Here is a 15,638-nt window from a genome sequence, read left to right as displayed (position 1 = left end):
TATCTATTATTACCCCCCCCCCAAAAAAACCGGTGGAAGTTCTACTTGTTATACTCACATAACACTGTAAAATAAGCGGTGATATTGCAAATATTTGCTCATAAACCAAAATCCGTCCCTTCCGGCCACCGTACAATCCGACTTTCTCTTCTCGCGATGTTTTTTCAGTAGGTGAGACAAGAGAAGAAGCTACGATGGTAGCCGTTTGTTAGCCTTATGTACTAAACAATTTCGCTTTCAGCTTGATGGAGGAAAATACTCCCGACTATTATTAAGGTAAAGTAAAGTGTGGTCACAATGAAACACATGTTGTATAAGGCTTTATGTGTGTTGTGCTGGTAATAAGATGGACTGTATCATCTCTGACTGTCGTTAGCTAGCATTGTGGTGAAAGGATCGGCTACTGGCTGTATCATCGATGTAACAGTAGCTCGATCTGTAACGCTAATATGTAATTTTAATGTATAATTTCTAATTCAGATAGTCAATTGGTTTCTACATGAGGTTAGACCTTCTGAAAATTGAGCTGACAATGTGATGACATAGGGAGAAAGGTATAATCACTGCCTATCTTCACTAGCTGTTTACTAATTCAGTAAGATGTGACATGGGCCCTGTCTACACTACTTTACAGACAATGCGGGGTGTTTTTGATTATTTCTTTCAGGTGTGACACACTATCCGATTTTCTAATGTTATGTGTTCTTTATTTGACATAAGGAAGGGTTTCCAGAGGACCTTCTGCAAACACCTCCCAGATCATCATCCTCCTCAGTTTTGGATTTTAAGATGTAGCTAAGAGTGAAGTGGGTCATCTCTGCCGCACCTCTCCATTTCCAGGCATAAGCAGTGACTTCTGACCTCCACCCTAACTCTGGAATATTTGGCCCCTAACCAGGGCTGACTAGTGCGTGACTCGGCCGTCCTCAGTCAGTCCGTCCCTGGTTGAAGACCCTGCTGTCCTCAGCCATGCTTTTCTCCCTGAGGGAACTGGTCCAGTGGCTGGGCTTTGCCACCTTTGAACTCTTCCTCCACCTGCTAGCTCTGCTGGTATTCAGCATGCTGGTTGCTCTGCGATTTGACATGTTCACCCCCTCGCTGAGCTGGTGGCTTGTGTTCGTCCCGCTGTTCGCCGCCGACGGCCTCAGCACCTACTTCACGGCCATTGTGTCCATCCGTCTTTACCAGGAGAACGAGAAGCGCCTGGCAGTGCTGCGGCTCCTCTGGGTACTGACGGTGCTCAGCCTGAAGCTGGTGTGCGAGGTGCTGCTCTGTCAGAAGCTGGCGGAGCAGGAGCAGGCCAGAGACCTGTGGTTCGGCCTCATCGTCTCGCCGCTGTTCATCCTACTGCAGCTGCTGATGATTCGAGCGTGCCGCGTCAACTGAAAAGAAGCAATTAGTGGTTCAAATCAACAACCAAACGGGAAGAGAGAGCAATCTTTTTCTGCCATTAGAGATTTAAAGCATTACAATGGTCTCTTTTTTGCTTTTGGCTCATCGCTATCTTTATTTTCTCCTATAAAAACAATCCCAAAACAGGTCCAAAATACAGTTTTTTTACATTTGTGCTCCTAATTGCTTAAACATGAGCAAAACATCTTACTAGCATAAGTGAAAAGTGAAAGCTGTTGTAGCTGCACCATGGTAATCAAAAAAAAAAAAGCCGTTGCCATAAGTGAAAAGAAAAAAGATCCGTCCCTTGGTTTTGAAAACATCGGGTCAATAGCTTTTCTGTAATCCTGGTGACGAACAAAGCCTCATAATAAAACTTGGTGAGGTTAAATAAATGAATAATTATTTCGGCCATGTAAACATACTTAAAAGTAACAATTCCTTTAGGGAACCTTTAGTTGATTCTGAAGACTGAATGGAAGTAAAATGTAAAATATTGTACGTCAGTCCTTTTTTCATCAGGGTCAAATCTGGCTTTGCATTTTTGATACTTGTACGGATACAAAGGGGTTCTATAGTAGTAAATGTGTATTTGGGACATGCTGTGCCTTTTACATTGTGCAATCAATGATAGACAATGAGCCATAAGGAAAATGTATACCATAGATATGTTTTAATGCACATGTGCACACAACACATGTAAATGTAATAAACATCTAAGAACCGAAAGGCTGTAATGCCCCGGGCCCCTTTTGGGCACCTGTGATGGGTAACAGAGCTCAAGGATTTGCGACAGCTGTTTTGCTTTTTCACCCACAAGAAGAAATTGCTTGCCAGCTAAATTTGGTTTATTATCATGCGTCTCACTTTGTGGCCTGTTTATAGGGAGTCCCACCCCAGAGTTGCCTAGCGTGTCACTTCCATCAGTGGGAATGGTCTGAAAGGCACAAAGCTGCTTCTGAAGCCTGTTGTCAGTCTCATTGTACAAGAACTGAATGTGATTTCCACAAGAAGTCCACTGTGTGCACACGTCTTCCCTGAATATTGCTGTTTATTTGTACTATATGTAATGTATGTGATCTGAGTTCGATTCTACCGTGTGTATGTACTGCATGTGTTCAAGGCCTCATTTTAAAAGTAATTCCCTATGTGAAATATTGTGTCATAGATATATGTTGATTTTTGAAGGAAATTCACCAAATCTTATTTATGTTCTTGTTATTGCACCTTTTATTGTCTTCTGTATATACATGTAAATAAACCATCAACATTTATCCAAGTGTTCCAATTATGATGTTGTGGTCCACCTGGCCACCAGGAGGCGCCACTGCGGCGTGTATAACAATGTGAAGAACCATTTAGATTGTATTATTTTTAACCTTTTTAGGCTACAAATACTGTTTTCAAAGCATACTTCAAAAAAGAGGTAGTATTAGCCTTTTATATAAGTATTTCCTCTTCGTGTTTTGTCGTAATTACTTCAAGAAAATACATCACTGCATATGCCATACTTCTATCTTGGTTCTGTCAAATATAATCAGCATTTTATTTGCTTTATTTGGAGTGATAGGTTTACTACTTCAGATCAGTGGATTGGAATGTCTTGCTAATGTAATATACAGATTCAAACTGTTACCTTACAGCCCAAAGGAAATATCATATTCAGACACATGTATGCGTTTTATTTTTTAAAGACAGGAAATGTGCAAAAGATATTAAGGTAAACAATATCAGCATACATAACCAATGCAAGTGATATAAATACATGTGAAATATTGAAACCCAATTACATTTATAAGAATAAATACTACAAATAAAGTAAATAAATAAGTGCTTTTAGGTTTAAACCAAATTAAATACAAATGTCTTTAAACAGCATTGGGGACGAATAACAGGTGTATTTCATGTCATTATAATTCCTTAGCTTTGTTCAAAATGCAGTGCTAATAAGGTATACACGTGTATCAGTGTGATTTAATTAAAACCCATTTGATGCACCTTTAAACATTCTCCTTGGTTTTCTGTAAAACAACTTGGAGGAGCAGACAAAGGTAAATGTTTACCTATTTATTTTATGCATTTGATTAAGTTCTCCCCCCATCTTGCTGTTGTTAATTATGGCTCGGTGATAAATGTTTGATGAAGGACAGTGATCGCCTGTAGTTCCCAATAATAGACCTCTAAGTGCTGATTCATGTGCTACCTCTCAGCTCATGTGTTTACTGCAGCCGGATTATCGACAGGTGGCATCACCAGCAATGCTGACTGAACAATCGTCGGCCACCACCCTACACTGGATACTCCCAATTGATCACAGCCGAATAACAATTGATAGCTACAGGATCCCTAAACTGCAATACTGGCTAAAGGGAAAACTCTACAATTACCAACATACCCCAATGCATTTGGAACATTTTGGGGATATCGTAGATTAGGGAAAAAAAGAGGAGGAATCACGAAAGGTCACAATTCAGTGGTCATAGGACAACCACAATGGAAACGATACAGATTTTAGGAGTAATAATATTTAGTAGGCTACGTTTCTAATGTGCTAGGTGAATGAACGGTGTTGTGAGGATTGTAATCAAACAGCTAGTACTACTCACTAAAATTAAACCTTTAATGAATGCGTATGAGTAATAAACACAATTGACGATCAATCTATATTTAATCCCTCAATAAACGACACATGACACACTGATAGCCCAGATATAGTAACACAAAAAAGGGAGTGGCGGATTGAACCTGAACGCAGCATTTCTGATTGACAGGCCTTCCTTGGCCAGTCAACAATAGAAACGGGAGTGGTTTACGTCAACGTGTGACGTTCTGCACGGATCTGTCCCTCAGCAATAACGACCAATCAGGAAGCGGATGGGACTGCCGAAGCCGCTCGTGCTTCTGCAGATGGGCGGGGCCGCGTTGAGGGGCTGTGTGGAGAGAGAGGAGAGTGAGTGAAAAAGCAGAGGGAGAGGGAGAAATAACAGACGGTAGGGATGTGTGTGAGTGTGCGGTGAAAGGTGGTGCAGGTACAGTCAGAGCCGGATACAGGTTTTGTAGCCGCACCGGACCGCGGCAAAACCTCCTCAGAGCCTGCCTCTCTCCTCTTCGTCTCCCCCCTTACTCCGCAATGTCTGGCGGTGGAGAGGTACGGGTCGTCCGCCAAGAGCCCGGGCAAGAGAGCCCGAGGATGCCGGCCTGGAAGCGAGAAATCCTGGAGAGGAGGAAGGCGAAGGGCGGCGGGTCTGGAGGAGCCGGTGCCGCGGAGACCAGCCCCGTCAGCGCAGGCTCGCAGCGAGTTAACGGTGAGCAGACGGGAAATGTGAACGGTAACACCGGCAGCGGACCGAGCGGAGGGTCCGGGCGGAGCTACACCATCACCACAGCCAGTCAACACTTCGGTAACAACAAAGAGCCGACGGACGCGGAGAGGACGACACAGAGGGAGTACACCAGACAGGAGAGCCTGGTGCTGCAAGAGAGCCTGGGCCCCCTGGAGGAGAACCCCTTCATTAAGCTGGAGAAGGAGCGGAGGAGGCAACAGGACCGAGAACACACCGCCCGTCCGGTCCAGCACATCCTCGAGCTGTATGGCAGTGTACCCGGTATACGGACTATACGTGCAGACAATATTATCATAATTGAGTCGGACCCGGATTACTTTCCGGAAGCTGGAGGGGCACAAAGCGGGTCCAAATGGCTGCAAAACGGTGTCAGTAGTTACAGCTCCCTGAACGACCTCCTGGACCGGAGAGGGAGTGCTATTACTGAGATAAGGGCCAAGGAAGTGGTCATTTATGACACCACGTTAAGCAAGAGTGAGGAGAACTTAAGCACCCTGGGCCGCCCTGATCATGAGTCTGCATCATATGAGACAGGTGAGGGTCACGGCAGGGTTAGCCGGATGCTGCAGAAGTTTGACTGCAACTATGGGAAGCTGCAAAAGAAGTCCCGCAGCACAGAGAACCTGCTGGACCTGGATTGTAGTGCCAGTTGCAGGCCACGACTCTGGTCCAGGCCACAGCCAGATCTGGTGCCAAAGGTCAGGCAAGGCCCGTCGGTCAGCAGCCAGCCATCACCGCCTGTCTTCCAGAGTCCCTCGTCTTCCAGACCAAAGCCACAGCCTGCTTTCTCTGAAATGGGCAGCCCCCAGCGCCTTGCTGGGACAACTCTACCTGTGTCTCCTTTCCGCCAGCGGTTTGCGGAGAGTGGAGGCCCTGGAGATGAGCCAGACAGGGCCCAAACCAAGCCCATCAGAGAGAGGGACTGGGAAGGCTCTGAGGTGCCACCAAAACCCAAGGTGCCATGCTCTCCAGAGACCCGTCGTGTCCGTGCTGAGCCCCCCTCGAGCCCAATCTCATTCAAGGTGTCTCGCTCCTCATCTGACTTCGAAATCCGTCCCTCTCCAAAGCCAGACCTCGATCGTATTCCTGATGGGGACACCCAGGCACGGGCCCTCGCTAACCTGCGCCTGCAGTCCCGTAACTCCTTCACAGTCATTCCCAAGCGGCGTCCTGCTGCCTCAAATGCAACAAACAGCCCTGCACCGTCCAGCCCTTTCAAGTCTTCCCCTTCCCACAGAGTGGCAGAGGTGTCCACACCAGGATTGCCAACCTCGTCACCCTCGAAGAGGACTGAGGAGAAACTGCTGGAGGAGAAGGAAGCAGAGAGGCTGAAGAGGCTTTCAAAGCCTTCATCTCCTTCTGTTGCCGCAAGTCCTCCTCCGACCTCCGAACCTTCATCTCCTGCTCCAACACCAGCTCCCTTCTCTCCTCCTGCCCCGTCATCCCCCTCCTCTTCTCCGCCTGTCCCGTCTTCACCCACCTCTCATCCAGATCTGTCAGACTCCCCCGCCCCATCACCTGTCCCTTCTACCCCCTCCCCAGCTCCAGAACAGCCTCCTGTGGATCAGTTGCCTGTAACGAACATAGATGACATCGAAGTGGAGCCCCAGAAGCAGCATGACCCTGCTCCCAGCCCCATGGGGCAGAGGAGAAAGGGGAACACCTTCACCGTGGTCCCTAAGCGTAGGGTGGAGGCAGAGGGCCAGCCCAGCTCCCCTGAGCCCCAGCAGGAGGCCTCAAGTGAGGCTCCCCTGGCGTCCACACCCCCACAGGCCCCTTACGCTCAGCTGGGCTCCCTGCTGAAGAAACGCTACCCTGCTGTGGAGGAGATCGAGGTCATCGGTGGGTACCTTTCCCTCGCAAAGTCCTGCATCTCCAAGACGGGCTCCACGGGGAAGAAGGTGAGAGCATTAACGGAACCAGACTGTTGTTTTCTTCCACAAGTGATCAAACATATTAGGAGCATGTAGGGGCCACACACAGACAACTGGTTTACGAATTAGTTGATTATACAAACCACTTTGATATATAAAGAAAAAGGGTAATTTATCCCAAAATAGCAGGTTTCAGCTTCTTGTTTGTGAGGATTTACGGCTCTTAATTAAATAACTGTAAACTAAATATATTTGGGTTTTAGGCCATCTGGCAGACAAAACAAGACATGCGAAGACATCACATTAGCTTCTGGGAGTTTGTGATGGGCGCGTTGTAACACTTTGCATAAATCAGTTCATCAAAAACACACACAACAGATTCATTAATAATGAAAATAATCGTTATTTGCTGCCATAATTGATAGATTATTGTTCTTAATGGAAATAAGCAGCACATCACTGCAGCAAACAGTAGGAATATTATTGTGTCCTTAGAATCTAATGCGTAGCATGTGCCAAATCTCCCCTGGGGGATCATGAAAGCTTTCTCTGATCTAAATTTAGTAACCAACCGTCACACAGGGAAGTAAAGTCTCTGGTTGTCTTGCGTTTTTTAATTATTCTCAAAGCAAGCACACCAGTAACTTGTGCTTTTTTGAAGGAGTCAAGCCACACGGGTAAACCCTCACACTTATTTGCATGCGAGGTGGCGAGTGAGTCTGTCTGCTGCTCTAAATCTCCCTTCCCATCACTTGACTTGCTCTCAAGCCTGACGCCTAAGTGGATTAAAAGGGTGTGTTTACATAGCCACTTGGAGCGACACACAGCGCGTTCTGCTGCGGATTGCCGTCCCACAAAGGCATGTTATTTGTCAAAGAGTGCATTATTGTGTTAGGTGCCCCTCCAAGCCTATTGACTGAACAATCTCACCAAGACTGTATTCATTTCTGAGGATTTGGCTCGGGGTTTGGAGCCAGCTTGTACCTGTCTCACACTCTACGAGGAACATATCTATTGGTTATTTTTCGGTTGAATTCATCAACCCAAAACTGAGATATTCCCAGGCCTGGTCCTAAATCATAATGAAATGATAACAACGTTTGTGTTTGGGGCATCACGGTTTTCTTACAATCATAATCAGATAGCTGGTGCTTGCTCGGCGAAGGTCTGTCTGCAAATTATTCCTTTTTCATTAGGGATTAATTAGATACCACAGAATGTTTTTAATTCATTTCAAAGGTTGCTGCAGGCTGCGTTCAGCTCGGAATCAGCCTGAGTGGCAAACATTATTTTCAGCATGTTTACGTAATTATTGAATGCCAAAGAAAGATCTCAGCCTTTTTCAACCCAATCAAAAAACATCTTTGAAGCATCGCGATAGTTCCGGGTGTGGTGCAGGGAACCACAGCATCCTGGGTTAGAGACAGTCCAGCCTCATATCATCCCTCGCCCTTCCTCTAAGCATGTCATACTCTGTCAGCAAAAGAGGAAATGTTTTCAGCACAAGTCGCATCACAACGTGTGAGTTAAAAGCACCACATCACCTCTAATGCCAAATATTTAGAGCCTTTTGGCAGCTTTAAAATGTAGGCCGGTGTGTCAGTAGCCTCTCAGACGTTGGCCTGCAGTCCTGTTTCCTGGACCTGGTCTGCTGTAATCCTCTGCCCTATAAATATATCCAAACACCTCTTACAACTCGGGCACAAAACTACTGAAGATTGTATACGGTGCACACAGTGACCAAATGGAATGATGCATGAATTAAATGTTTTTTCTGAGCAAGTCTTGACGGTACTCTTTAATTCCTCTAGTCTAGGTTATTATATTTACACAAATGTCTTGAACTGAAACCTTTTACTTTGGATTATTTGATCAAATCAAAAGGCTTTGCTGAGACTAGCTTGATAGCTTTAGTATTAGGACTGAAAGTCTGTTAGCTATCATATTGCCTGGAAACCTCTCAAACATCCTTAGTACTCGGTAAACACTCAAACCCAAAATGCTTTTTTATTGTCACAAAATTGCTTTAAATGGGAGTTTGTGAAGCAGTTTCTCCTCACTTCCTTGTAATTGAGCTTTGCTTTTTGGCAGGATAAACTCTAGGTTCGTGACAAGAATTTAAAACAAAGTTCTGCGGGTTTCGCCTGCAAATCATGACTTTATAATGATTGGATATTTCAGCTGATGACTTGTGTCGAGCCTCACCCATGCAACCTGGTTTTAGTGCATGTGTTGCATGCAGAACACAAGGGACTGTGGCCATAAGACATGACCACATCCTGTCTTTTGTCCATGTCTCTCACACACCAAACACGTTCTGCTTTTGTTGTCTGTCCACTCTTTCTCGTTCATCATCAAGGACCAGATTTCTTTTTCTACTTCTTTTCTTTTTCTGGGCAGGGCTGCACTGGCAATTACAAAAGCATCGAGGCTTGGCCTGGCCTGTATAATTTGTGCGGAATTTGTGTGCTTCTGTGTGAGAGCAGCCTCCGAGAATGGCCTCTGCTCAGCGTTCTGCTCTGGAGATTGGGTTTTATTTTGTTCTGCTTTCTTTTTCCAGCAAACCATTTTTTATGAGAAAACTTGGCCGTAAAAGAATGTTCCACATGCACGTCAGTACTTGAGAACTTAACCAAAGCAGATCATCAACTCTTCCTCCCCATTTTCCAAAAATATTTCACTCTACTATCCACGCTCTCTTGATGCATGTTCTTATTTTTGAACTCTTCCAAGACTGTTGCTGAAAGCTGGACCACATCCAGCACTGTCTCATGTACTCTCGCTCCACAAGCACCACTCTGCTTTGTTTGTCTATTTCCTCTACCCACGGTGCACTGCTTTATTCCTGTGAGGTGGTGGTTAACAAGGCCTTTCCCCTCGCTCCCAGCTTCCTGTGATCCCCTCCTCTCTCTTGAGGAAAGAATTGTGGAAGCGTTATGTAGGTCAAGTGCAGCTTCTCGTACCGCATCATTCGCGCAATTTGCATAAAATCGACTCAGGCTTCCGAGTGTAATGCACAGGCCAGGATCGACTCACTTTTCTTGGTCTGATTTGATTGGAATGGGCTTTCTTGACTTGACCAATTTTTTTAAATGTCCTTGTGGTAGACACTGCCACTCTCCTTCAAAAGAGTGCAACAACCAGGAGGGGGTGGAGTGGTTTGTTTTTGAAGTGTCTGCTCCCTCTGACTGGTTATTATGGGGAAAGGGAGAGAGACCCATGTGTTTGTCAGCACAACATCCAGAGGGAGAGGGAGAGATTTGATGAGCTTAGCCGTCTTTTTCCACTGTTCTCATTCACACAGACGAACCACTCTAATTGTTTAAACTGCTGCATTATTTTTATGTGTAATTGTGACCATTCTGTCAGGATAATGATTAGTTTTGGTGGAGGATTGTTAAACTGAAAGGGATAATTATTCAGATGCTGTTAGTGTAATGGAATTATGGGATTTGGTTTTGTATCAATCTCTTAGTTTGTCTTTTTTTTTAGTGTTTTCTTACCGCTAAGTGCTATTGCACCATGAAGACCATCCCATCTAGCTAATGGCTACGTGAAGCTATCTCATAAGGCAGTAGGAGTATGTTGGACAGAATTAGTGGGAGCCATCGTCCGAAGTGGTCCGAGTTGTTTATACTATGCAAGGTAATTTAGTAACCATGGTAACACGTGTGCACGTTACTTGTTACAGGCGTGTTCCATAATGCTTATTTTGGGTTTTTTCTGTGGACTAAATGAAGCGAACTACAGGTGTGAAAGCATGTCTATTGAAAATATACTGAGCAATAGTACACACTTTAATAAAAAAAAAAACCTGTGATGATTTCTACGATTGAGGTGGTAAATTATGAGACAAACGTAAATAATACAAGAAACCGGTTGAAGAAGAAAGATTGTATCAACACCCCACAACCCATCTTGTAGACACATTAGTTAGGAGGTGTGACTGTTTGAAACACGGAGGTATCCTTCATCTGTAAATTGCTTTATTGTTCCTGATGTACTAAAGATATCACATCATTCAAATCAGTGCATTGTTATCATCCGAATAGGCCCAATTCCTAGCACAACTCATCAAAGTACAGATTATTTTAGATGATCTTAGATATGGTGTTTCTGGGAAGAAATCCTGAGTATTTCCTTATTCCAAGTACAAAGTATCATTTGATTAGATCACCACTGCAGGCGTAATACATGGCAAACAGCGGCGCCTTTGTATGGTTGTATGAACCTCATCCAACCATGCAAAGGAAAGAGATATGGTCATTTCCACAAAAAATCAACACACACTTTTGACTTTGCAAATCTCAGAAAATATCTGAGTCATAATCTCAGAGAATATTTGAGTTTTCAAAATGTTTTAGTTTTTTCTTTAAAATGTGGATATGTCGATATTTCTTCTCGTATGAATCCCCCCTCCTGCCTCTCTAGTTTAATTTTATCAGCCTACAATGGCCGTGATTGAATAAATGAATAAACCTGCAGCTTAAAAACAGTACACATGGAAGAATTCTTTAAAAAGGGCTCTGTGAGAAAGGCCTACCTCTCTCTCTCTGCCCCAGCCACATCAACATTTTGCTTTTGCAGCATTGAGTATATTCCTCTACTGCATGCATGTGAAGGTCATTATCTTAATCTGCGTTTAGAAACACACTTGAGGTTAAATGTCATGCATACAGCAGGTTAAAAATACCCAAACCTAAAACAGGTCAAAGCTCTGTGTGACGCAGGAAGGCCAATGAAAGGGCACACTCCTACATTTACATTGTGCGCCTGGGCTACAGGTGGGAAAGTCCATTGTGTTTAATTATTTACCACCGAGCAGACATTCCCCATCTCAGTCCACAGCCAGCCAGCCAGCCCACAAAGTAAATACCGACCCACTACCCTGAGTGCTTTTTTTTCTTCTTTTGTTATTGAGGCTGAAGGGAAGAGACAGGAGACATGCTTCAGATTAGGAGTGTGTGGAAGTTGAGTTGTTTCTCCAAAATAGCTTTGTGCGTTTTATGCAGTAACTGTGACAGGAGTAAACTAACAATTAGCCCTCTTTTCAGTTAGTTAATAATTGTACAACTAAATCCGTTTTAAGATCTTAAATGTTTCCCTCCAAAGACATAAGAAAGCAGAAATAAACTCCCCTGATAATTTAGACGTTTGTAATTATATACAGAAGTGAGGGGGGGGGTCTATATTCTACATATTTTCCGACATAATCAGGCACCAAGTCAAGCTTTATGAGGTTTGAAATTGGATTTGCATTCTGTTAATGTATAGTTTTATGGCTGCATTAATGAATATGGCATTTCAACTTAGTGCAGCAAAACAATCTTAAACGCAACATTGACCTTATTACCATGTGTAATCAAACAGTTGCCTATATACACATCGAGCATTTACTTTCATTTGTTATCGTGTTTCTGCCTTCATGATGAATGTAAGTCAAGTTTAGACCCCTTATCTGTGAGTGCTCATTTTTCTAGGTTCCAGCATGGACAATCTGATAAGATGTTTCCACATATTTACAGCTATACCTGACAAAGTTAGCTAATGTGCTAATAAGAGTTTCAAGAGTGATTCTAGTTAGAGGGTATGATTCAACTGTAGACACATACCCACACCCACACCAGACGGTACAAACGTTATCATGACTTCAGCACTAAAAGGGTTTATTCACTGTCCTATAAACGTTGTTTTGGTCTCTACCAACTCCAGAGAAAGATATGTGGCTCTTAATCTACTCCCCCTATGTTCACCGGCTACTCTCTAACTTTGTCCATTTGATATCTGAGCCTTTTAAAGTGGGTTTAATAGAGCTGTTGTGACTGAAAATAAAGCCAGTAAGAGCAGTAAGACACTCTCATCCATTTATATTGAGCTTTTTTCCAAAGCGACTGAAACTAAGTGCATTCAACCGCGTGCCTGTAAACTAAAAAGGGCAAGAGTCATGCAAGTAAATCAACAATAAGAAATAGAAAATGTTTTTTTGTTTGTTTTTAGGCCAAGTTACTATCTGACAACAACCAAGTCTCATTAGTGTCCATGTTTCAAAGAAATGAAACAACTTTGACGAGAAATGGCTCTTCTGATTACATTTAAAAACGTTGCTTTCATTTGTATTTCAAATTTGCTCGACTGATGTCACAAGCTTGTCATTTCTTCCGAGGGCTCTGTGGCTGCAGGATGTGAACACACAGTCTCACACACTCTCACAACCATGGTTCATTTCTGCATAAACACCCCCGTACGGATACACACTCGCAGGCTTTCCTCACACACACACACACACACACACACACACACACACACACACACACACACACACACACACACACACACACACACACACACACACACACACACACACACACACACACACACACACACACACACACACACACACACACACACACACACACACACACACACACACACACACACAGGCCTCAGGCACATGTGCAACCCTGCAAAGTCAGTGTAATTAGTATTCAGCCAGCAAAGCCCCACTATCATAGTCATGTTTAATTCAGTGTGTGTTTGTGTGTGTGGGTGTGTGTCGTTGTGTGTGTGTATGTGTGTGTGAGAGTGTCTTGCAGAGTGCACGAGTAAGAAGATGAGGAGACTAAAAGCAGAGGATGTTAACAGAAGGGGCTTTTTTAAAGTTTATAAAAGGAAAGAGAGTGGGTAGATGACGGAGGCAGGTAGAAGCCACTGACTTTTTATAGCTATAGTGTTTTTTACCCCATTTTCTGAGAGTTTTTTTTATAAACTACTAAAGCCTTTATTCCTGATAACTTCACCCTGTTCTCTCTCCTCGGTTGCACGCACTGTTAGTAGTCTCGGGCTGTAACTGGTGCTTTTCTTGTGTATAATGTAAATCGTATTCAAATACTCTCTCTATGGACACTGTGTGTGTTCTACAGTACTTGACTGTTGGTGCTTAACAAGTCCTCTTCCCAGCCGTGAGAAGTGCGGCATGTAAATCATAATTCTATTTTTGAATCATTAATGCCCTTTCAATAATTTGTTTGTTCGTGTTCAAACGATGACACTCTGCCTGTCTTAGTGCCTACAGTCTTCTCTCTCTGACTGTCTGTCTCTACTTCCACTCTCCCGTTTCCCCTTTGTCGCATATCCATGGCGCCTGTCGCCTGGGCAACACCACTCGTCGCCATTCTATCCTGTCATTAGGATTTCAGGATAAGGACACACACACACACACACACACACACACACACACACACACACACACACACACACTGTTACATCAGTGCTGACGTTGTAGATTTTGTCATTGGTGGATGTGCAGTTGACGAAAAATTTGTGTCAAATTGAAATGTCGTCATGTAGAGATGCTTGAAAGGGTTTCCTGGCGGCCATATTCTGTAAATAGTAAAATGACTATTACTGTGGGTGGAGACCCAAACAGCCCTCTATCTTTTAGAGAGGACTGGTATGTTTTCATGAGCCCCAGCCAAGGTCAGTTATTTCAGTGCAAGGTTGAAAAAGTCTCAAAGCATGTTTTATTTATTCACTTCCTTGGGCCATGTTATGGTTTAGGATGTTGTTATTAGAACCCAATGGATACAGTTTTTTGTGATTGATACCAACACCATCATTTGACAAATCAAACTTAAAATTTAGAGACTAGCCAGTTATCCTATAAGGCTGTACTTACAAGGCAAGAGCACAGGGTTACCTACGCTAATTGCTAATGCTAGCATAGCAGCATGCTCATGTGATGATATTTATCAGTGAGTGTTTACCATGTTCTCCATAAGGAGGGTAACGAAACATCAATGTGGATTGAATAGGATTTCATGATCGACCACACAATATCAACAAAGCAAAGGTAAACATATCTTAAAATAGCATGCAGCTTTATTTGGAAATAAACATTTATTTTCTGCCCTTTAGCTCGTATCAAATAAATTCAGAACATATTTCGGAATATATTTCAGAATATTGCATAATCTCCGCCCATTGACACCACTCTTATAATAGTTGAAATGCAAAGGACAGAAGTAAAAGGCTAAGATTAGGCTATGAACAAACCACATCATGTCACGGCCGCTAAGCTGAAGGCAGACTTCATGTTTTATGTTTCAAGCTTGTGTTAACCACAGAGCTTATTTCAGGCATCTAAACAAAATGCGTACAACTTCGAAGGCATCTGAAAGGACATATTGCCTATGTGACATAATTTAAATTAAATAGAGAAGTTGTCCCCACTCTGAATATTGCAAGCACACCTCAAGAAATCTTTATTGTTGCATAATTTTGAGGACTTCCTCATGCTGCTTTAGTCCTGGATGTGCACACCATCCACCATATTTGGGATCTTTAGCATGTGGTGCCTGTAACTGTGTTGATCATTGATCATCTCCGTCCCAAAGTTCACATCCAAATGAGTGGACAGCCTTTCCTGACCAGTTGAACTCAGGATTTTTTACATTACATGTTACTTGTTAGACACTTTTATCCAAAGCGACTTACATACTCAATACTGTGGGCAATCCCCACAGGAGCAATTTGGGGTGAAGTGTCTCAGGGACACAAAGACATGCTGACTGCAGTGGGGTTTGAACCTGTGACCCCCTGATCCGAACACCAACGCACAACCCACTGCACCGGCACACGCCTCCATTTTAGAATCATTGTTAGACACACCCATTGGCTCTTCTTCACTCACTTAAGGTTAATACATTGTAGATAAGATGGACAAACCCTTATATTAACAATGAGGTTTGATGCACCAGAGAATATCTCTGATCCTGACCCAGTGTAGGATTCTGTCCCATCCTTTGTCCTGATACTGGCCTTTCAGACACACCTTTTTATTTGACAGTCCATAAGCTAGTTTTTCCATATTAAACGCCCTATACACAATGACAGTGTGTGTATTACTGATATGTTCCGATCTCCACCCTGCCGGTATCACCTTACATATACAATGTGTCACATAAGTCTGTGCCAGATCCTTCTTATCAGCAAAATGGGATGAAATATGGATTCAAATGTCTCCACTGGT

The 15,638-nt window shown here is 43.5% G+C and overlaps 2 protein-coding genes across 3 annotated transcripts in view; both read left to right on the top strand.

Moving 5' to 3' along the window:
• The first annotated feature begins 117 nt into the window (after nt 1-117).
• tmem203 (transmembrane protein 203) lies at nt 118-2,666 on the top strand. Of its 2 annotated transcripts, none has more exons than XM_079658763.1 (2): nt 118-276; nt 721-2,666. In XM_079658763.1, the coding sequence occupies exon 2, from the start codon at nt 970-972 to the stop codon at nt 1,384-1,386; it is 417 nt and encodes a 138-aa protein (XP_079514889.1). In that variant the 5' UTR covers nt 118-276; nt 721-969; the 3' UTR covers nt 1,387-2,666. The 2 variants fall into 2 exon arrangements, with proteins under 2 accessions (XP_079514889.1, XP_079514890.1); XM_079658764.1 differs by having other exon boundaries at nt 121-276; nt 725-2,666.
• Nucleotides 2,667-2,797: 131 nt separating this feature from the next.
• Nucleotides 2,798-15,638, top strand: part of tprn (taperin) — a 29,268-nt gene continuing 16,427 nt past the window's right edge. The window contains exon 1 of the mRNA XM_079658759.1: nt 2,798-6,637. Coding sequence (XP_079514885.1) covers nt 4,523-6,637 — 2,115 coding nt within the window. The 5' untranslated portion in view covers nt 2,798-4,522. The remainder of the gene's footprint in view (nt 6,638-15,638) is intronic.

This window comes from Notothenia rossii (assembly GCF_949606895.1).
Source record: "Notothenia rossii genome assembly, chromosome: 11".
Taxonomy (NCBI): Eukaryota; Metazoa; Chordata; class Actinopteri; order Perciformes; family Nototheniidae; genus Notothenia; species Notothenia rossii.
Note: the sequence above shows the minus strand (reverse complement) of the source record. Positions and strands in the feature narration are given on the sequence as shown.